General features: G+C 37.1%; 1 protein-coding gene across 6 annotated transcripts in view; it reads right to left on the reverse strand.

The window, feature by feature from the left end:
• Positions 1-900: 900 nt before the first annotated feature.
• Positions 901-24,243, reverse strand: part of PRLR (prolactin receptor) — a 149,333-nt gene continuing 125,990 nt past the window's right edge. For 4 of the 6 annotated variants that reach the window (XM_074931821.1, XM_074931820.1, XM_074931819.1 and 1 more), the window contains 13 exons: positions 21,739-21,807; positions 16,295-16,405; positions 15,221-15,353; positions 13,583-13,752; positions 12,595-12,761; positions 10,838-10,979; positions 9,302-9,434; positions 7,928-8,097; positions 6,491-6,660; positions 5,339-5,483; positions 4,408-4,507; positions 3,393-3,462; positions 901-2,749 (listed from right to left, as the gene is read on the reverse strand). In XM_074931821.1, the coding sequence (XP_074787922.1) occupies positions 1,730-2,749; positions 3,393-3,462; positions 4,408-4,507; positions 5,339-5,483; positions 6,491-6,660; positions 7,928-8,097; positions 9,302-9,434; positions 10,838-10,979; positions 12,595-12,761; positions 13,583-13,752; positions 15,221-15,353; positions 16,295-16,364 (2,490 nt within the window). In that variant the 5' untranslated portion in view covers positions 16,365-16,405; positions 21,739-21,807 and the 3' untranslated portion in view covers positions 901-1,729. Of the gene's footprint in view, positions 2,750-3,392; positions 3,463-4,407; positions 4,508-5,338; positions 5,484-6,490; positions 6,661-7,927; positions 8,098-9,301; positions 9,435-10,837; positions 10,980-11,198; positions 11,202-12,594; positions 12,762-13,582; positions 13,753-15,220; positions 15,354-16,294; positions 16,406-21,738; positions 21,808-24,243 lie in introns of all 6 variants that reach the window. The other 2 variants (XM_074931823.1, XM_074931824.1) reach the window with 2 other exon arrangements.

Genomic DNA, 24,243 nt, shown 5'->3' on the forward strand with positions numbered 1-24,243 from the left:
ATCTGTACTTTAGTACAGTGAAGGTAAAAGGTGAGAATCTGATTTGCCAAATGAGATGTGTCCTGGGACCTTCAAAATCTGAAAGTCTCTTTTGGCTGGCTCTGCACAGGTGACCTGATACTGCAGAAAGGCTGTCTCAGTGCATAAACAATGAAAAGCCGGAGAAATGTAAAGCTGTTCAGGAAGGACAAGAACAGAGGAGAGCCCATCTATAGTAAATACCCTTTCCTTCACATGTACAGGACAATTTCCCTTACGCTATGTTTCCAATTTCTCCTGAAGGTAGTGATACTGGCTAAATACTTGGCTCAGTGTTTATGAGTCATCACTTGGTCGTATTTTCCTGGAGTAAATTAAACTTTTGTTTCAGGAAGGACCACAGTAAGTTCAGAGCCATTCCAGTATCATTTTGATTCTGCCTTTGGTTACATGGGATATGAGGAAGCCTCACTGTTCCCACTGCTGTTCTGGGAACATCTATCCAGCCCAAGTACATGGACTCCATTCCTCATTCCCACTGCTATTTCAGCAGAGCTCTGACTCAGACTTTATGCCTCATATCTTTGATATTGAAGGCTAGGTTCCAAAATGAATGTTGATAAGTTAATTATGAAAAATCTGACTTCACACTTTCTTTCCAGGCTCAGAGAAAAGTGCAATATCTAAGGATGCAGAACACCATTCCATTCATGACTGGCATCAGTGGGAAAGAAGCTTTGCTCTCAAAACCTAGATTCTACTTTTATAATTACAGGTGATAAAAAACCATGTGAAATAAATAATTTACAATTCAAATAGTAATACATCTGCAATATATTAGAAATATAGTTTAAAAATTACTTCATTTTCTTAATTAGTATAAAGTTTAATTTTATGCTTTGTATAGAAATGGTAGCTTTACTTGTTACCGCTGTCTCAGCAGAAGGAAACAGAAAACTTCCTAAGTAGCTAAATAGCATTGGGAAATTAAAAAATATTTTATTTTGCTTTTTTTGGGTAATAGAAAAATAGCTTTTAAAAATACATTGTTAAACATATGGTTTTGTACTAAAGTAGAATTGTATATTATATACAGCAAGGCAGTATATCAAATATTGACCTGATATTTTCTTCATGTTTGGTTTGATTGGACTAGGGTATGAATGGGATGCAAAGTTTTCTGTCACATTGAAAAACCCCAAAAATGTATTTAGGAGAATTTGTTATTTTACTGTAACTCGTTGAATATTTTTTTTTTTAAATATATGATTTGTCATATATAAGAGCTCCTTTTTTCTTAAGGATTGAGAAAAAATATATAGAAAACTTATCTAGTATCAGAATGCATTCAGGAGAAAATACACTGTAGATAAGAATGCTGTTGTGCAATGATTTATCTGATCAAGGAACTGCTCAGATCACTTTGGCGTACTGACTGACCTGTAACAATTTTCATCTTGTTGAATCTGCAGTATTCCCTCAGGTTTTCTCAACTAATAGAAGATCTGCAGAGCTGAGTAATTAGTTTACAATGTATTTTTCATGGCAGATAATATCCATTTCCTCATTTTGCTGTGTCAGAAACGTGTGTTAATGATCCAAGTTTTATTTCCATTATTATTATCTCAACCCACAAGTTCTTTTATTTTCTGTATAATACACACAGGAGGCTAGGCTTTTTTAAGGAACTATTTGCTATGTGGTTTTGTTTTACTGTAAATAACTAAGTATGCACTGGGCTAACTACTAGTTATTTAAAGGGCATAAAGGAAGATGGGTCCATGTACTCTGATCCACTGGGCTCTCTTTTGCACTCGCTTGGAACTGTCAGACAGTAGCTCGTATTTTTCTCAGCTTGACCTTGCTGCAGGTTCTGAGACATTTCCACTGAAGGTTCTTGAATCACAGATGTGTGATGGATGCGTGAATCTGGCATTAATACTAGAATATTATGGTCCACAACTGTTGAGACTTTAGTATATTCCTTGCTTGTTCCTGGAACAGTGTATTTTTCAGTCTTTCCACTATTTTCTTTATGTTTCAGTAACACTGCTGGCTCCTTATCCTGTCTGACTTTGTGAACTTCTACATAATCCATCAGTTTAGGACTCAAAAAAGGTGACTTGTCATTAGGTCTGGTTTTTATGACCTGCACTGTGGTTTGGTCAGGTTTAGAATGCAAATTCTCCATCTCTCTCTGCTTTTCCATGTCATCATGGACAGTTTCAGTCATAGGATATTGTGACTGATGCTCTTCATTTCCCACCAGAAATGATGCGATGTTCACATTTGTGGTACTCAGTGTTATCTTATGTGCATCTACAATACTGTGGTAGGCAAACATAGGAGGATGATTATCAGGTAACTGAGATGCAGGCCATGTGGTCTCTTTTGTACTCTCATTGTTAAAGAGGATTATTTTCTGTTCTGAGGCTATACACTGAGTTTCCCAGCTCCTCTTTCCTTCTTTATTTTCTTGAACATCTCTTACGTCTTGTGTTTGAAGTCTTGATGGAAAGGCGCGGGACTCCCTGCACTTCTCAGAAAGCACAGAAGGGCTATCACAGCTCCCTCGGCCTGAGTCACTGTCTTTTTCCTTGGGTATCATTTTTGCATTTTTACTGGGATGACCATTGTCATGGCTCGGCATGAGTTGCTGATCCTCACTGTCCTCTACCTCCAGATATTCTATCAGTAGTTCCTCACAGTCTGATGTTGGAGGGAAACCATGGCAACCAAGAGCACTCAATAGTTCTTCAGATCTTCCTGTCTAAGGACATAATAAGATATATTTTTTGACTGTTAACCTTAAGGTTTATCTGACTTGAACAATTGTGAACAATCTACATATTCACTATACAAATACTTTTAATAGTTGTATCACTAGACCTAAACTGGATTTCTACTGCTGCAGAAAATAGTGGAAGAACAGAAGAAAATTTCTTGAGTTCCCTCAGTGGGGAGACACAATCCCAGAATTCATGTTTCTAAAATGGGAGGAGTAGGGAGCTTTTGGCAGGTATGTGTCTCATTGGTTTAGGAAGAAAGAAGTGGAAGAGAATGATAGAGTGGCCATGTCCTGTCTCCTCAGCATGGCAAGAGACTGTTAGGAGCAACTGCTAGGGAAGTTCCTAGAACTACTAGAAGATCACACAGGCATTGGGTCTTGTGGTGTCCCAGGGAACTGGTGTGGTCATGAATCCTGTTCTCAAACGCCCTGCTATTACTAGTACAAGGCAAGACTGTCTCACACATACACTCCACATGATCAACCTGAAAGCATCACTTATTTTTAACATGGATTAAATTAATTGAAGCTGGTTTATACTTTATTATGGTAACTGTGTTTGCTAGTATGTAGTTTGGAAAAGTAAGTAATGGTGAATCCTTTTGTTGGTATCAGTGGTACTCACCTCTAACAGATGTGTATCTATGCCTTTTATTTTTGGTCCCGGAACTGGTGGTAGGATAAATGCTATCATTCTAAAAAACCAGAACAAACACACAGGGTGTAAGAATGGGCCCTTATCTCTCTGTTCTCCCATTTCCTTGGAATGTGACTGACATTTTAAACACTTATCCCGTATCTGATATCTCCCTGTTGGATTTCTGTTTCAATTCTACCTCTCAAGCCAGGTAACTTACTAATCCAGAGACAGTTCATAAATTACTCTTAGATATATTTATAAGAATGAGAGCAGTACAAAAGTTATTTAACTGGAAATGTAACAGGGCTAATGACCCTTTATTGCTCCTTAACCTCCAGTCCTCTAATATCTCTGTAACTTCATCACTGGCCAAGGAACAGCTATGTGGGGCTATGTTCAGGAGGATTAGTGGGCCTATATGTACATACTTGACTATCAGCTAACTACTGCTAAACAAGATTTACGATGAATGACTTTTGATGGCTTTTCCATCAACAGTTTCTATCTCTTTCTTTCACTCAGCCAGGATTTTTTGCAAGACTTGTACAAAAGTGATAATCTTCGTGACACCTTTTTCTTTCAGATCAGATTGAAATTAGCAAGTGTTCTAATAAATTATTTGGGGAATTGACAGACAGGTGGGCAGAACGACAACCTAATAATATAAACTTGTTTCCTTTAGGAAATCAAGGCAAAACTAAAGAGTGTGTCTTCTACAGAAGCAAGGATACTCCAAATGATGTTTGCTGAATAGTTACATGGCTAACCAAGATGGCCAGATCTAACAGAGACATGTCTTTACCAATTGAGAATTTAGCCTGGTTTCCCTAAAGAACAGAAATACCTCTTTATCAGTTGCAAATTTAAAGTCAAACACCTGTAAGTTAGAGTTTATAAGGGGACACAAAATCTATAGGAAATTGAATAAAGTGTTAGAAGTCTATTTTTGAAAAGTTTGCTGAGATTTTCAACTCTGTGAAATTTGAAATTGATGACTTACCTGTACCCTTTCAAAACCACTGTCCAGCTCACGATTAAACATATAAGAGATGACAAAACACCAACGATGATCCACACAACCATATCTTTTACTCTAAAGTCTAAGAAACAAACAGATCTATTTGAGGATGCATATCTAGCATATGGATAGTCATCATGCAAAAAAATTACTTTTTTAAAAATTACTTTTATTTTAAAAATTGGTCTAAACCACCAAATTTGGTATTGAATCTAGAGGCCTTTATTAGCATAGATGGATCTCACTAATCATTGTAATATTTGATAATAAATATACTTTTCATTAATGTCACTGTGCAGGAAATAAACTCTCAGAAAAATGCTACAAATGTATATACATACATACAAATGTATGAAAACTTTGTCAAAGCCAGCTGTAGCAATTGTGTTCAAATCCAATTATGCCAATACTCGGATTGAATAATTTAATTATCAAATACATATTATACAATTAATTAAATGGTGAATTAAATGATGTAGACTAGATATTTTTAAGGATTTCTATTGTAACATAACACTTTTTACATTGAGGTGTTCATTCCAGATAAAGGGTAATGAAGAGCTCTTACGGCCTGAAGGCAGTCACTCTTTACTGTCTACGTAGCAGTTTTAACGCAGTTACTGATATTCTTCTAATTAAAAGCTACCATCATGCGAACAAATGAGGCTATAAACAGAAAGGACATTGTTTAAATAAATTATGAAATGGATTCACGTTCTTAAATCCAAAAAGTAATGAAGGGGAAAGCTAACTCGGTGTGGTGCAGAGATGCTAAGAATTCAGTTACATTAGCAATGATGTTCTCACTTGTCCTAGGGAAACTATGGGATGTTAATCTGCATGAGTGCCCATGCCACGAACACCTTACAGAAGTATTACATGAACTTTACGGAAGGGACACGTGACCACTCACCAGTAGGGATCTGAATATACTTTTCTGAGCTCCATTCACTCCATGATCCATGGTGGTCTGGTTTGCAGTGGATCTGTACAATGTACTTCTTTCCAGGATTTAAACTAAACATTTTATATTGTGTTTGCTGTCCAACAAAAACAGTCTGGAAATTAAATAAAAATCATAAAATGCATATCAAATTGAGACACATTTCTATGAAAATCACAGTTAGGTTTAAGTCTTGATTACCCAAGTTGGGAATATAGAACTAATCTGGACAGCTTCCTAATAATTTTTATGCGGGCATGAAACAATGGTACATTTATTTTATTTCTATAGTTCAGCTTTCTAATGTAATTCAGTGGGAATGAAGTCTGGCTCTGGTAGACTGTGCAAATTAAACTACTACAAAAACACGTCATTAGCATATGGCAAATAGGGAGAAACTTTGGTAATGGTGGGAACTGCAATGGTGAAATGAGGAAAGCGAGGCAAGAAACAGAGATGGGGAAAGAAAATGCAGAGAGAAAAGGAATGTGGAGTTGATTGAACTGCACAGGGTAGTAAAAAGCAGATCTTGCTATGGCCAAGGGGAGTGGGAAGTGCAGAAGGAGGGAGGGAAGGGAGGAAGGGAGGAAGGAAGGGAGACATACAGAGATGGCTGGGAAACATTGCAGCAAAGAAAGGGATGCAGCCAAAATACTCCAAAGCTGGAGTCTTTAATTTGCTGCCCAGTTGTTTGAGTTGCAGATCCTGGCTATAGACACGTATTATTATGTTGCCATGACAACTGTCACCTAATGGCTGTTGGTACAAATTTAAATGATTTTACGTAATGCCACTGAGCTTTCTGTTACCTAAGTGCTTGTGGTTAAGAACAAATTATCATAAAAGAAACCTGAGTAAATGAGAAGAAATAATTTAAACTGTAATGCCAATATGAATAATATATAATGGCCACAATTAAAAATAAGTGCTTTATCACCTACTATCCTGTGACAGCATCCAAAATACCAGTATTCTCAGTAGGAAATCACAGACCACACAAGCACTTTAGAAAAATGATGAACTACTCAATGTGCCTGCTTCATTATAATCAGGCATGGGACATGGCTGACAAAATCTAATTATCAGAAAACATCATCCAGCAAAAACTTCTAACATCCTTACCTCCCATTCCTCTCCTTCTTCAGGCTTTAGTCGCAACTCATATTCAAGAGTAAGCCATCCAGATCTGACATCAGCCAGCGGGGGTGGAGACCATGACAAGATCAGATATGGTTTTGTATTTATTGGCTTTTTTAATTCCAGAGTTACATTCACAGGAGGATCTGGCTGTACTGTTAAAATGAAAGAACTGACAATAAGAGTCTAAATGATTTTTTCCTTGCATCTTAGGAAGAAACATAAAATGGTGTGAGTGGTGGGTTGCCACCTCCATTGTGTCTAGTAATTTAGAACTGATGCTGGAATACAGGGATCAAGAGTTTCCTGATAAAGTAAGCATGGGTTTACGAATTTGAAGAAAAAAATTAAGAACAGTAAATATGTTGAGTTCATGTTGAGATTTGCCTTAACTGTTTATCACCAGAAATAATCTTTTCTTACATTACCATTTATTGTTGCTTTTCCCCACAACTAGTTTCAAAGTTAACTTCTTTAATGCTGTGTTATGGAAGTTGTGTTTTACCATAATCTTATCAAAGTCGGCATATATATTTAAGAATGCTGAAAATACAATATGTAGCTGATGAAACTTGCTTTGTCCTTCTCCCACCTTTTACATTCAGAAAACATAACACCTACATGCATACATAAGGATATTGAAAATAAAAAAACCCAGTCATATTAAAGTCCTGTCTAAATCTCAAAAATGAACCAAAATGGAATGCAGGTTTCTGCTATGGTCAGGTTTGCAGCTTCCTCAGTTCAGAGGCAGAGCTTCTGCATATGGTACATGTATTTTACTACTGTCTGATGCAAAGCTTCATCAAGCAAGTAGTCAGGGCATGGATTTAAAAAATAAAGCCTTTTCTCCAGCAGCCCCTTTCCAGTTGCTAGACTCCTGGCAGCCAGATCATTGATAAAAAAATGGTTATCAATGATAATGTTCTGTTTCCTTAGAAAAAACCCTAAATACTTGTCCACAGTCACTCTGTGGAAAAAGTCCGAGAAAAGAGATTATCAGTACACTGCTATAAAAAGCACTAATTCAGCTTCTCCTGGATCTGGAAACTACTTTTAGGCAATCAAATATAAGTATTATTATTTAAAAAATCAATTTTCTTTCAGTTGCTAGTAGAGTGGAAAAAGATTTTAGCCACCTAATGATGTTCCTTAGGGCTTGACTGAAAGAAACAAGGAAAACCACTAAATGGTTATCTGAATGCAATTTTAAAGCTTTTAGCATTTTTATGCTTCATTTGAAAATAAAATGGTAAAGAGATTAATATTGAATTATTACACCAGATAAGATCTTATTTGTTCTTACAAGGTTTTAACTTTGATATAATACTATACATGAGAAGAGCTGGAATTAGAGTTCTTGTGTCAAAACCCATATTTTTGAATTATTTGGTTCCATGGAAAATAGTTTTGATCTCTTACCGATGTAAGTCACATCCACATAATGAGGATCAGAGACATTACTTCCCATTTTGTTAGTTGCCGTCACAGTAATATTGTATATGGTCCAGAAGGAGGTGTGTTTTTTATTGAAGTAGCATGAATTGGGGCCTGCAGTTCTGTAATCTGGACATTCATAAACTTGTTGTTCTCTGAAATGAAAGAGTCACAGTGATGAGGTTACACAGACTAAACCACCTGACATCGGTTACTAGGAGTTCAACATTATTTAGGGATGGATGAGATTTTTTATGCCTGGCAATGTGAAGAAAATCAGAAAACTGCTTTCAGACTAAAGAGTCATTGGACAATTCCAGAGTCTGTAGCATGCATTCTCCTCCCAAAATAAAGACTACAAAGCCTGAACAGTTTAGGCTGTTGTAGATACAGCAGTAGCCTAGTAGAGTGCAGCTCCTACTTTTCAGAATGCCATTGTCTGCTGCATAGCCCTTACAGGTTCCAGAGAGCCAGTAGAAGTGATCGCTGAAGTCTTCTAACCCATCTATTAAAAACTAAGTATTTCCATTGTTCATTTCACACTTACGTGAGTTCTGCATTTCCAGGATTTATTTTGGTCTTTCATCACCTGTTGCTGAAAACCTCTACTTTGTACCTGTGCTCCAAATCCATTCCCAAGCTTCCCAAAGGGAGCAGGGATAGGAGAGAAAGTTTGAGTATGTAGTACTTGTTTCCAGACTCCTCTGTGATGCACAATAATGAAAGAGAAAGTTGTGGATATAGACCTCACACTCTCCCTGGCTGGCTGGACCAGTATCTGTCTTATTCCACTAAGACCTGGCTCTCAGCTAAGTACGGAGTTTAGCATCCAGTTAGGTCAGTCCAGGGCTGAGCAGTGCGGGGTGAACGAAAAATAGCTCACAGGACCCAAACAAACTATTGACTACTCCTTTAAAATTAATGTTTAGTACTTGATCTAAGTTCCAGGACCGAGCTTACTGCAGAAGACAGGAGGCATTCATGGCCTGTGAATACTTGTGCAAAATAAGCATTATCACAAGGTGAAAATTTTAATATCTGGTCATTTTGGAAAGCTTTATTTCTGGGGCTGCATGACCAAAGAGCTACAGGACATTTGTATTGCATACTATTGTGCAGCTGCTGTGCCATGGCAACTTTCAAGGCAGTCTGTCTTTCATGGCAGAAGAATTCACAGAAAAACCTTACAAAAGAACCTATTTCAAACCTTAAATATGTTGCTGCTAGCGCTATTCCAGAATATGTCACTTGGACAAAACCACATGCTATGAAAAACAGCATCGCCAAAATGCAAAACCAAACAATACTGATTTTCCAGGTCCTTCCAATAAAACTGAACAATTATACACAGCTTATTACCCTTCTTTGCTGTAAAGCAAAGTGTAGTTGGTAGGATGTCCTCCATCTGAACCAGGTTTCCACCAACAAGTAAATGTTTCCTTTTCTGGAGAACGGCATTTTATTATTGTAGGCTTTTCAGGAGGTGACTCTCCTGTAAGAGATAAAGAAATTAACTAACTGGTAAGTTTTATGCATTAGGTCAACCCTGAATCCATAAAATGATGCCAAGCAGAGCACAGGAGAATACTTGTTTTTCTACAAGAAAAAAGTTTTACTTCATATTAGCATAGGAAAGGAAGGATAGTTCACTAGTTAGGGCAGCAGCCTGTTACTTTGATCTGGGTTCAAAACCCTCTCCCACTGCAACTGTGCTGATGAGCTATGGTTTAGTTCCCTGGCTGTAGCTCTTCTCTACCCCTAGATCTGATAAGGGGTGCTCAAATACTGTCATAGCCGGTTCTATAAAATGAATTACAATACACTCTGCTACCCAATATATTTTCTACATAAACCATTTTTTCTTCAAAAAAGTGCTTTAAGATGCTTCCGATTGTTTTTTTTTTAAAAAAAAATGCTGTCATTTGTTGGATTTTATAGCAAAAAAATGAAAAAAGTAAGTATTTGCCCATTTGACTATGTCCTTGCCAGTAATTCTTTCCTGAAGAAAGAAGTGACGTTATGCTCAATACTCAGGCTACTTGCCTGATTGCTGCCAAGCAATTTATAATTATTTGAGTTCCTGATGATGTTTTTATAGACCGAAGCAAAGCACTTAGGGCAGAGGAAAATGCTTAAATTTTGAACAGGATGATGCTAGTCAAGCCCCTGATGTGACTGAAACTTTTGAAGTTATATATTTGTGGCAAAATAATGGCCTTATTACATCAATAATATGTATTTCCTACTATTTAGAGTAGGGACATTGATTTTTAAAATTGCTAATTGCCTAAGGCAGATCTGAAAATGGAACATTTAAAAAATATTTTTCTATTAACAGTACTTCAGCAATCTCCATGTCAAATAATGAATGTTAGTGACAAAAGAAGATCTGAGTCAACCTAGCTAAAGTGTTTGACAACAGGACATGATGTCATGCATACTTAATATGTCCACTCAAACCCAACAAAACACAGATAATTACTTCCGTGTGATAGTAGCTGCAGGTGTTATGCTCTGTTAGATATGGCAGTGCTTTCAGTCCAGTAACTAATGAACAAATAAATGATTCTTACACAAGTGGTGTTACCTGTTCTCTACAGCTATAGAGTAAATCAGCATGATTTTTAAATAGAGGGATAGGAACAATAAATTCTTTAGGCATACCTGTATCGGAAGTGACTTCCTAGTATATCCCAACCTGTTTGTTACAGCTAGATGAGTGGATCAATAAGACTAAATATACAATTACACACAAAGAATGGTAAGATCACTAAGCTGTTCCTCCAGCACTATGAATATCTGTGTGAGGAACTGTGTTTTCAGAGCTGCCATTTATGCACTTTTCACAACACTGAACTGGCTAGAATTTAAAAACAACAGCAATCATTCACTCACCACTGGGGATCTGAATGCGTTTTTCGGAGCTCCACTCACTCCATTCTCCATGGTCTAACATACAACGGACCTGAACAACATACTTCACCCCAGCTTGTATCATAGTCACTTTGCACTGTGTCTGCACTCCAACAGATATTGTCTGGAAAGGAAAATGGACTGGAAAAATAATAAAGAATTGGGCCATTTTAACAAATAAACCATAAAGGAGTAGGCTTGTGTCACTGACTTCTGAAAGGCAATGGTTTCAGTCAGAAAAATAAGATGTGAATTAGAAAGAAGCAAAGGCAGTGACTTAACAAAAAACCCTCACTTCAGTAACACTGAGATTCTGACACTTGAGAACATATTTAATTTAGACTTCCTAAAGATAGTATTCCATCAGATCAACCACTCAAGGAACACTACAGACAGTCCAACTCATGGATAAACCCTCTGCATAAATGCTTCTTAGTGGCTAGTTTTAGTGCTTAAAAATAAGTGTCTTCCTCAGGCCCTTTGAATCTCTCTTCAGAAGTCTTTCAAGACACATAGTTTTCTCCATCAATAAGGCACCAACAATTTAGGCAGCACTAAGGCCACCTGACTATGACTTCAAGAATGATACTTTATCCTGGTATCTCAGTCGTGGGAGTACTGTGTCCCACTATTAGCAAAATGGTAACAGCTGGGAATGCCAATGGATATAGTGTATGTGAGTAGGACACCCCAAACTTTCTGTGAGGGGCGTTGCCAACTGATCAGGTTGAAGAGGATGATGATGACGACGACGATGACTCTCAGCCCAGTTAAACAGTAATTAGGGAATGAGAGACTTCTGAAACGAAGAGTATTAAAGAAGCATGACAATTTGTAATAGTGTGTGGGGTGGACTGGAAACTTTAGCAGTAGCTGAAGTTTAGTTTGATGCTATCAGAAGCTGCTCTGCTAGCATCATGACCTCCACCGGGGGCAGACAGAGCAGCCTTCCTTTCTGATGCTATGAGCAGCTGCACTCCAGACAGTGTGGGCTGCAGCACACAGGAACCCACGCCTCTGCATATGCATGTGACCATGTGGGTACCTTCTCACTGATGTGTGTCTTAGCAGACTGTAAGAGGGGACATGCATTCACATTAAGGTAAAGCATCCATGGTCCCCTGCAGAAGTGGGTGTAAATAGGGGAGTCTGTATTCCCAAGAAGGTGGGGTGTGCTTGTAACCCACCCTTCCTGAGAGAGGAGAATTTCTGTATATAGCATATTTCTGGGACTAGTTAGAGAAGTGTATTTATAAATTTGTATGTATCTGTTAACATTTTTAAGTGCCCAGTATTGTGATTTATTTGTGTATTGCTGATACTGACCTTGACTGCATAGTTAACTGATTGCTTGTTAATTACATTGTAATGAATCAATAAACTGTTTTGATCCTGATTTGGTTTAAACTACATGAGTTACTGTGACGCTTGGGAACAGACACATTTACAAAAATTACAATTAAATATTATATCAGTGGGCTAAATAGGGGGTATTTTAGTATATGGCATTAGGACAATTATACAAATACCTCGAATTTCAGTGTCTCTACAAACAGTAGAGTACACTACAACTGTACTGTAGTACAACTACTACTGTACACACAACAATACACTACAGTATTTTTCTTTCTTTAATCAGATTTGGTTACAGTCCTTACAGAAACTTTTTGTAATACCAGTTCAGACAAGAGGATTAGCTGAATAGAACATTTATACAATAAATATATTTTTTCCATTACCTCCCACTCTTCCTTTTCCTCAGGTTTCAGTTGTAGCTCATAGTGATATACATGTGAATTAGAGCTGACATCAGCTAATGGAGGTGGAGACCATTTTGCCCAAAGGTACATTATGCTAGCAGATGTTTTTGTTTCTAGGGAGAGGTTCACAGGAGCATCTGGCTGAACTGCATAAATGAAAAGTTTGCCATTAATGATTTAATTTTCTCTCAGAAAAGGCACTTCCTTTCTGGTTTTGTATTTCATCACATTAATTTCATATCATTCAGCACTTCTGTGAGGGAATAGTACAATAGCCTTTTTTTCCTTTCTCTCTCATAATCTTTAACTGGCTACTGATTTACCACAGTATCAGCAAATCTTAGACTTTACTCTGAATTTGTCAGGCTAAGGAAATACAAATCATTATTTCATTAGGCCAGCCTTGCAGCATTAAAATGTCAGACATTTAATAGCTAAAAAGGCTAAGTACATTTATCATTACAATGTGTAGATTATGTGTATGCAGAAAACAGAACAGAGTTAGGAATATAAAATACTACAAAAAGCCCACAGAGTGCTTAGGCAGTTATTTTTACCCTCCTGAGACTACAATGCTGGCAGACAGAAAAAGTTGGGAAATGTAGGAAAAAAGTTGGAAAATTTGGAAAATGTAGGTAGTTTAACCTAATTTGAAAGTTTTATAATCTGCAGTGCTAGCAACCTGCAAAACCATCGAGTCCAGTTGAAATACTGGAGATAGCTAAAAACTGGAGCCAATTTTTGAGTCAGTGTTACAATGACAATAAAATATGTAGTTATTTAATTTACAAGTAAAATGCAGTTTTCACATAAAGATGTGTATTTTAGATCATCTGTAGGTAAACACTCCTCCATAGCAAGTTTCACACCATGAGGAAAGAAATCTTTCACCACTACTTGTTCTGGGATTAAAACCCACATATTATGTCCAACTAGTATGTTTTCCATTTCATTCTTCCCTTTTTACCTATGGAGGTCACATCCACATACTGAGGATCTGAGCTGTTACTTCCAATCTCATTCGTTGCCATTACAGTGATATTGTATGTTGTCCAGGGGTTAGTGTGGTTTTTATCAAAGTAGCAGGAATTGGGACCTGATGTTCGGTAGTCTGGACATTCATAGAAATTTTCTTCACTGAAATAAAATTATTTAAAAAGTTAAAAGTTTAGGAAATAAAGCAAAGCAGATAATACTCTAGTAGTGGTCTAGGTTCAGCAAAGAAATTTGAAAAGTTTAACTTTAAAGCTATATATAATCCTACCCCTGGTAGTGGTGAGTGTCAAATGCTATTAGCAAAAATGCTTCATTACTATTTTTACTGCAATTGTTCAGGATGAATGCTTTTAACCCCATTTTTATACATAGGAATATGCCAACAAAAGAATGGAAAGAGAAATTTCCAGAGACAGCACAAGGAAATATTAAAAAATGTTTAAAAGCAAGTTAAAAGGCAAATTAAGCACCTTCACTTTCACTAAAGAATAAAAGTTGTTAAATATCTTCCTTACATATTTCCCCTGGAAAGTAACCTGATGGGCCCTATGGCAGAGGACTCTTTTACTGATTATCTTAATTTTAGCAAGATGTTAATTTATCTGCTCATCACAACTGTCTCAACAAAAAATATATGATCAATGCACGATGTCTTACCTATTACCTTTATATGAGTCTTTGGCTTTTTTAGGAGAGGGATTGTTTTGTATTCAGTAAGCTGAACTGGGTGATATACTCAGAGCCTATCTCAGGTGTGAAGAACAGCATAAACCTAAAGCACCAGTTGAAATGGTTCAAGGATGCACTTCAGTCCCACTGTTATGCTTTATGAATTGCTAATAACAAGGTCTCAGTTTGCAGGAAGTTTTGTCCCAGTTCACCAAGAAAAGATGGGAGTAGGGAGTACCTGAGAGACAATGAGCTGAGAAAGGCAACCGTGGCCCAGATCTGGAGTGCTCAGCAGTGCAGCAGATTTTAGTGAAATGGATAAGCACTCCTATCCATCCATAAGCAGGACAGTTCTGGGCTGTGATAGGTATGACTTAAAATGTTCATTAAAATTTGTTTTGATCAAGATTGCAACATCTGGATTTTCATAAAATAAAAGCTCTCAGATCACTGTTGAGTGTGGTAACTTCATTAAAGGCTGCATCTTTCCTGATAGCAAATGACGGACTTTATTTAACTGAAGCAGGGAAGTCTGAGTCTCTAGCTTACCTATTCTGAACCTCACTGGATTTATTCAAAGAAATTTATAACCTCTGAGCCTCCCTGGTTACTTGGCCCTTTGATGCTCACTCCTCAGAGAAGCACGCCATTCAACTAAAAGCTGTGTGCCTCCTGGCAAGATGGACACACTGCACCTTTCCCAGCAGTGGGTTTTTAGGTCGGATGTGTTTCAGCAGGGACAGGCTGAATGTTTGGGCTTGGTAGTTGTCATGTTTTCTTCCAACAGGGTAAAACCATTCATCTCATGTAGCCCTTGTTAGCTATCTGAGGTTTAATATGGATTCATAAAAAACACCTTTATAAAATAATGCTATAATTCCCTCATTCTGTCATAATCATCACTTGATCACTAACAGAATACATATGCACCACTTGTTACCTGTCCTTGCTGTAGAACAGAGTATAATTGGTAGGAAGTCCTCCATCTGAACCAGGCTTCCACCAACAAGAAAAAGTTTCCTTTTCTAGAGAACGACATCTTATTATCTTAGGTTTTCCAGGGTATGATTGACCTAGGAAAGTGCAGAAATCCAGCTAGTTATATTAGCGTTGGACAACAATTTTTGTTGTTATTATTGAATGATAAATTCAGCAAGGAATGCTTTTTTGAGGACACTAAAATTGTTTGAAACTATGGATCGAATTTGGCAAAATAAATATGCTGGGAAAGGGTCAAAACTTTCAGAAAAGTACATTTTACCTCAAACTTCTAAAATAGCTACTAAAAATTAATTTACTCCTTTTTCAAATGAAAATCTATTCTTTACCTAAACTTAAATAGTGTACAGTTATCTCCAGATTAAATTAAAAATCTTGGAAGTAAAGGTATGACCTTTTCTATTTTCCTAAAATATCCAAGATTTTTATCTTCAGGTCATCTTAAAATTAAATTTCACCTTCAACTTTGCAACATAATCAAAATTTCACTGTGCACATATTTGGGGTAAATTATAGGTAAGACAAGTGATAAAAAGAAGGAATCAATGGGCTAGATAGAGTATTTTGTGTATTGGCAACCTAAATGTCACCAGTTGAGTATTCCCTAATAAGCCCAATACTTTTAATATTTCCTGTTAAGGCTACTTGTCATTAACTTCTACAAAGAGCACAGACCATAAATTTACATGCATTTTGACATTAAAAGCATGTGGCTTTTTAACCTAAGCTTATCTGTATTTCATTAAAGTTCCATACGACTATCTCTAATAGTGTTACTACTCATATGATGCTAATTCTGAAGGTGACAAGCATGCAGTGAGTGTAGGGATGGAGTGAGTGCCTTTCACCATCGCCACCACTTCATCATTAATACTAAGAAAAGAGGACTCAAGCTATTTTCAAAATCTCTAAAAAAATCTCCAGTGGTGGTCAGGACAGATCAGGTGAAGCCTCAGACCTTTCTAAAGAATGTGTTTCAAGGAAAAACAAGTGTTTCAGGAAGTGGTGTTCTTACCAGTCGAACCCACTGCAGTCAGAGCAAGTAGCAAAATAATTTGAACTGATGATGTCAATTTCTGCTTCATGATGTCCGCTTCTCAGGAGGAAATATCAGATCAAGGACTCACTGAAAAATATGCCATCATACAATAGTCAATAATAATGCTTGACAAGTAATACGTATCACGTGGCTTGATCAAAGTCCTTTTTGAATTGTGGCAAACTGATTCCTGTTATTTCTCAAAAAGGTGTGGCAACACCTATAGTTCTACTTCAGAAGCAGAAAACCTGAATCATAGAGTAGTAAGTAGGTCTTCCTGAAAGTCTTTGAATCGTTAGCAGTGATTGCAATTCCATATCATTAACAAATCTTGCATGTTTATTTGGCATCTTGGAATACTGGGTGCTTTTCTTAAAGCTCTAACTTTATTCTCCTCATTAATTTACCTGAGAAACCAGTCTTTTAGTAACAAGAAATATACTTTTCTTGCTGTTGATACAAAGAAGAGCTCAACATATTTGAACTCTGAAAGTCCTGAAAACAGAAGGTAAATAGAAAATATCCAAAATTTACTTAGAAGTGTATGATATTTGAGCCAATCGCATGACTTTTGAATATATGTTACTGGCAGTGTTGAATTTATGATCATCTGAGCTGAAGAATGCTACTCTTTATGTACATTCTACTCATTGTTTTTACTGCATTTGATTTTGCAGTAAAGTGCCAAGATGAGAGAAAAGAAACCAAGGAAAAAGTAGTGTAACATCACAGCTAATTAATCAGGTGGAAGTGAAAGATGGGATGCAACCATCCCTCTTCAACCTGTAAAGACCAGAGGCAGTGTCAGCTGAAATACATAAGTGCAAACGGGAAGACACCCTCTGCGAGGCCCCAGTCCCTGCAGTGGGCTGACACCACTAGATGTCCTCAGAATTCAGGTTACAGCTCAGGGTGATCAGGAGTCCCTGTTGCTGCGAAATCTGTTTGCTTAGCCTGAAGAAAAGACAGAACTACTTAAAGCAAACCTCCTGCTTCTCCCACAGTATGCTTCCTGCTTGAAGATGGTGACAGGATTCGGCTATTAGATCCCTGGTAGCCAAACTCACTCTTTGAAACGAAAGAACAATTTACTATGTAGATAGGAAACTCCTTACCTCAGCTTTCCACTCCTACCAAGCACATCTGACAGGTATTTGCATGCTTGAAACACATTCAGTGTAGCACAGCGTGGGAAAAAACTGTCTCTTTGCTGAGGAAAAATTCTTTGTGGTTTATCAGATGACTCAATTTTCATTATGCAATTCATTTTCTGTATCAAGAAGCTATAACCTGACAGCATTTAAGTGTTTTTCAAGCCCAAAGATAAATGAAGTATCAGTTAATATAACTGAGTCTAAAACATGTTTACTGTGGGCAATGTGCAGAACAACAGTTGGCTACATTACCATAAACCACTTCTGAATATCCAAGCATGTTTTACACATGTAACTGAGCTACAGGCTGCAAAATCACATCTGGGTTAGTTTTAAACTCACAGAAATCTGTGCATATACAATCAGCGGGAAGCAAACTATTTAAATATAAATTCCAGTTTTGTGTAAGCACATGCAAATTTCATAACTATAAACAAATGACAGGCACACACATTAGTGTTTAACTTCAGAAATTACCTGAAAACTTGGTGTTTTATAACAGACCGTTGAGTTCATGCAAGAACAAGCACATTTTTCTCAACTGAAGGTGAAATAATGAACTATAAACTGTAACTATTTCATGTACATATATATTATACCACTTACAGTATTTTATATATTTCTAAAAATAGTTGGAACATTTGCAAAATAGAGCACTTTCAAACTGAGACTCATACTGTGCTTCCCTATAGGGAACCAGTACCATGATTTTTTTTTCTTACTTTTACAAATGTATCTTTTTGTTGTGAAGAACAGACAGACAAAAAAATTGTAAAAAAATTAAATTTGTCAATATGACAAAAGAGAGAGGTAACATCAAGAAAGAGATGTATTAGAGCACTCTGCAAGAAAAAATGGATAATTTTGGAAACTGAAGACCTAAAGAACCAAATTAATAGAAATAGGATTAAATTAATGCATTTAAACCCAAGTGTTTTTCCTTGGGAGAATTTGTTTTTTAAAAATGATTGTGAACCACTGCTGTAATGTGCCTGTGAAACAGAACAGGAGATACAGGAGAGGAATACGGACCTGTTGGTGCCACAGATTAAACTCTATGTACAATTCTTGGGACACCCCCCCACACACCCCCAGGTTAACCTATTCAGAACAAATTTAGAACAGAGATACAAAGATGAGCAGGGGACACAGAGGCTGTCTCATGATGGCGATTTAAAGAATTGGCTTTTTACTCCATGCAAGGATGGTTGTCTACTATAAGCATAGCAGGAGATTAGCATCAAAGGAGGGAAATAAGAATGTGTAAAATCTAGCAAATGTTGGAACATTAATAGATGGCCATAATTAGCTCCAAAAACTGAGAAAAATGTTGCAATCACCGCAGTGAGTTTCTGGAGTAGTCTTTCAAACACAAAAATCCTGTTTAGTTTTCCCAGGTAGTCTGATCTCTTATGAAATATGACATAGGTGTTTGTGACAGCTGAGGACTGGACATTGTGATCCAATATATGCTTTTCAGGCCAGTGTTTCAATTCAAGTTTGATACTTTGAATTATCAACAGTTAGAAAACTGTGCAGAAGTATGAGATGGCTGGATGTCCTATTTTAAATTCAGGATTTAATGTCAAAATATTTTCTATTAAAGAATTAGCAGAACCTGTGTTTATTTGAACATTATGCTTAGAAGCATCCTAGAAAAGCTTTATTCTGATACTTGTATTGCTTTCTGAAGGAATGTAAGCAGCAGAACAGTGACCAGGCACATTAACCATATTCCATTTGTTCCAGTGCTTATGTTTCCATGGTTGCCTGGTATTTGGTATTTGTGGTTCAAATATCGTTTATAAGGCTTCTGGAAAGGTGTCTTGTTTTTTAAAAATACTTGCTTTAATAGCAAAAATAATGTACACTTTGTCATAACTATATCAACTGTGTCTCCCCTATGACTTGAAAATGTTTTATTTAAAGGCTAACTAGCATTACTGAAGATGCTGTGAGGGAATGCCTCACTTTTAGGACTGAATGCATTCTTTTATAAGGAACACAGTGGGCATTGATTTGCTAGAATTTCATGCAAAACCAAGGGTTGAGTAACTCATAATTAAAAGATCACACGCCTCCTTTTTGAAGGTTTTTTACATCCTGACATTATAGTTGAATTTCCCCCTTTTAACACATCTGTCACTACATGACAGCTGCACATTGCACCCCAGAAAACAGTGCACCTTAATGGAAATGATTACTGGGGTTTTAGAATGCACAGAAGTGCTACATATTCCTGTAAAATAACCCTACTCTGCAATGAATAATATTATGAAATTGTAGGTTTGAAAGCTGTGTTTACAATCCTACTAGATGAAGCTGAAAGTTAAATATCAACACTGAAATCAGGTGCTGTGGAACACAGCTGAGACAAAAAAGTCCTTGTCCTAACTGAGTTCCAGTTGTTACATGCTTTTCTCTCTCTTCCTTGGCCATGCTGATAAATTTCTTGAGACTGACAGAGAAGTTTTTACTCAGTTCTGCACGGATGGAAAAATTTTCTATCTGCAATGTTTTCAGGCTTGCAGAAAGGGGAACAACGCTACAGCACCCACTGGCAATGACATTATGTCCCTCACAAGCTTTGCTTGTGCTGCTAAAGAAATACAAAGCCAAAAGTACTTTAGCAGTCTGTACTGAACAAGATTCACATTCCCACTAGTTATGATGATAAACAATGTTCATCTTTCAGGCCTCAGGGAAGGCAGTTCAAGGAGTCTCAAAACAACACAGTTCATTACCATTTGAAAGGCTGAACTACAGCTGTATGAAACCAAGTAGAAAACAAAACAAAACAAAACAAAACAGAATAAAGCAAGAATGTGACAGTCTGTTAGACCATCCAGAATTCTACTGGCCATACATTCAGCTATACTCTGGACATTGCATGAGTCTGCCTTCCCATGCCAAGATCTCAAATGTCAACACTAGTATATGTCCCTAGCCAAGAACTGGGCATCTCTATCACTAGGTGTATTTATGAATGACAGTGATGGGATTATACTGCAAATTAAAAGCTGTGGATGTGCAGTGTGTACAGAGCTCTGCTCTCCTTCTCTGAATGAGCCTTAATTGGAAGTCTCCGAATTCTGAATCCCTCAGGCACCCAGTACAGTCTTCATGGAGGTGTATAGGCTCCAGAGAAGATGGGGAGTTCAGACATGTCTCTGATTTGAATTTCTTACGACTGACTCCAGGTGGCTATTTTTAGCACAGAGGTTTTGTGGAGTGCTTTGTGAGGATGCTTCGTTCCTGCTGTTGGCTATGTAAGGGAACCTGGATATCCAGTTAATTTTTTTGGACCAACTACTTCATATTTCTGTGTTCCATAAACTGGAAGCCCCACAAATTCTTTTACATTTCACCTGAAAAGCCTATATAAGGGTTTCTAATATATGTTTTCTAAATTTCTTTATTAAACAAACCTTCCGCTAATGACCCCTTGTAGTCCTTCCTTTGATTAGCGGTCAACATGTGATGATGAACAGGAACAACTTCTCTCACCCATGGAAATGTGCTCCTCAGTCTGAAAGACTTAAGTCATTTTTGAAAAAGAATAATCATGAAGCCCCAGATTCTCAAAAATAGTTTAGACACTTATTTCTCCATTAAAGTATTTATGCACTTAACTCCTATTCATTTTACAGAACTGAGCCTGAAACTCTTTAAAATTCTCAACATCTGAACTGACAAGAAAAGCCAAGACAAAAAGAAGAATGCACTATTATTATCCCTACTTTACAGATGGGGAACTGAGACAGAGAATGATCAAGTACTTTGCTCAGAGTCATACTAGAAATGTAACAAAAGCTAAAAACTGATCCTTTCCTAGTAGGTTGGTTTTTTGTTTTTGTTTTTGTTTTTGTTTTTTCCTTTTCTGAATACCACTTCTACTGCCTTTGTTTTCGCAATAAAACACGATTTACCTAACAATAGTAATCTTCCTCTACCAGTCTCATGGCTCCTGAATATTCTGGTTTTTTCCCTGGTGGTCTGTACGTTTAGCCATTATTTCAGGATTATTATTTTTACAGCAGTATTTTACAGACAAGAAAAGCATAAGCTGTAAAGAGTAAAATTTTAGAGCTTGAAAGGTAAGAATTTATATTAGAACTCAAAAATTGTGCTTGAAATATGATGTTCATCTCTACCAACTACCAAGCCCAACTCCTCAGTCATTAGTTTGCTATTTAAGCTAAAATAATAATTTAAAATATTATTTATATATAGCATAGTCATGAAATATAAAGTCCAGTTTCCTACCTAAAGGATTCATGTGCGCAAGGAAGATTCTTCTTCCTTTCTTTCATGAATGCCAGATCACCTGATACTCTGCAAGAGAAAAAAACCTCCAGGATTAGTATATTACTGGAATTATTTATTTTATTATTTTATTCCTAAAACATAAAGAGCAAAAAAAAAAATCACTCTTTGTATTAGCTCATTCAAATACTGACACTCAAGTCAATACATTTAAACAATGAGAGCAATAGCGACTACAGTAATATGCCGTGTTACTGTACACTCTTTTCTTTGTTCCAATAAAAACACAAACATTTGTAGCAACTTATGATGCAGTTTAGATTTACCAGTAGACTCTGCTAGGCTATGTGAATAAAGGCTAATCATCATCTACATACAAAAATGGGACAGGATCAGATAAAAATTGATGGGGTTGGGGGAGGAACCCTATCAGCCTCATCAGTGAAAATGAGGTGCAGGGAATCAGCTATGCCTGACTACCAAACCACAGTTAAACCACTGTCCCTTGTGTGGAACACACCAGGAGGAGCCAACCAAACCAACCCCCTTCCCCATATGCCTCACAGACTTAAGGAGGTATAGCACTCATTGAGGAATGCAGGGGGGAAAGAACCTGGGGACGAAAGGAAGGGATCAAAGTGGACTGGGGAGAAACATGGAAAGGGGAGAAGCATGGGAAAATAAGGTGAAAAGGGCAATAAAGGGGTCAGGTAAGTGTAACCTGGTGGCTAGTTTGACTGAGACATGTGCCCGACCACTGTTATCTACTCTATATTCTCATTAAGTCCTGTTTCTAACTGTCTTCTGCCTGGGTGAGCTCTGTTCTGAGTGGGTACATTTGGATGCTAGTGAACTTTCAGCTGGATTAGCCAGTGAGGAGTGGGATTGCAAACCTCTGGGCTCATATGCAACTCCCCTGCAACTGGGGAGACCAGAGGATCTGGGGGCAGCTACTGGTTTGACTGAGCATCTAAGACCAGCTACTAGAGCAACCCTTTTTTTTTTTGTGCAAATATAAGCATATACATGTAAATGTATATATTATGTCTTTGTTGATGAGCGTGGCCTCTGTGTGTGTTTACTGTGACTATGTGCACACCCACTGGGGGCAGCTGCTCAGCTTCACTACTTGCAAAACCTCAGGATATGGACCTACAGCAGCCTCACATCTATGGGGCCACCTGATTCAGCTGTCTCTAACAGATTAAAATTAAATGTTTTACCAAAAAAAGCCACTATGTTTAACTAACTGTTCTTTGTCATCCCATCTGAATACACTATGCCATGAAGAAATAATTTAGATGAGCTACAATGGGCAACTTGTCTGCCAGAGCAAGAAAAACTATTTATACATTAAATTACTAACTTCGAAATTACTAACTTCATCATACTATTTCTTACTAAATCTCTCTCTAAACAATTTGCAACAAAATAAAATATTTTTACAACTAACATTAAGAACTGTCTGTACTGCCTGGAGACCAGGTGGGAACCTGTATTACTGTTACCAGGGTATTCTTTTGTTTGGCTCCATTTCAGTAAAGCTAATGAGAACAATAAAAATGCCACGAAATTATTTGGCAGCTAGACATTATGCCATTACAGGGGATCAGATTTAATTGAGGGTGATAGACTCTTTCTTTTTTATGTGCATATATAAAACGGCATAGATAACATGCAAAGAATGTGGCAGAAATAATGTTTGCAATGAAGTTACTCAACCATGACATAAAGTGAAATGTAGTTAAGAGATGGAGCTCAGTAAGTGCTCCCTGGTTTAGAGAGGATGGAAATCTGATTGTCAGTGTCCATGCTGGGAACACAGTTTGACTCAAGACTGGCTAAACAGAAGAATTCTCCCAAAATACAAGCTGCCCTGTAGATCTAGATCACTTCACAGAGACATTTAAAAAATTATGCAATTGTTCCACATTTAAAAGGAAGCCTAGTTCTAAGAGAAAACGTATGGTTACGATCACTACATAAACCCAAACTTTCCTCTACATTTTCTGATTCCTACTACTTGGTACTACACCAAAACATACTGTTGTATCCTACCAGCAAATTCTACTGTGCTTTCATGACTGCTTTCACCAGGAAGTGATATGAACTGGTGACACATCCCTACATAGTATGACTGACATAAAAAGTGTTTTTCACCGAAGCTATAATAGGGCCACAGGCACTGGCTTGTTCATACTGGTGACTGGAAAGGATCATGACATGATTGACCTTACCTCCTGCATTAACCAGGACAATGTCTCTCACCTGAGTATTTCTACATCAAACAACCATTATTCAAATCATATTTATTATGATAGTCCTGAGAACAAAGATACAATCCCACTGTCTCAGACACTGTACAAAGAAGAGTCTCTGCTCTTAAGAACTGAAAAGGTAAATAACTGATTAAAAATACAGAGTGGAAGGGGTATAACAAGCAGGTCAAAACTTTAATATTTTTTGTTTTAAAATAATAATTATTTTAATTGTAAACTATTTTCA

Source organism: Athene noctua, chromosome Z (assembly GCF_965140245.1).
Source record: "Athene noctua chromosome Z, bAthNoc1.hap1.1, whole genome shotgun sequence".
Taxonomy (NCBI): Eukaryota; Metazoa; Chordata; class Aves; order Strigiformes; family Strigidae; genus Athene; species Athene noctua.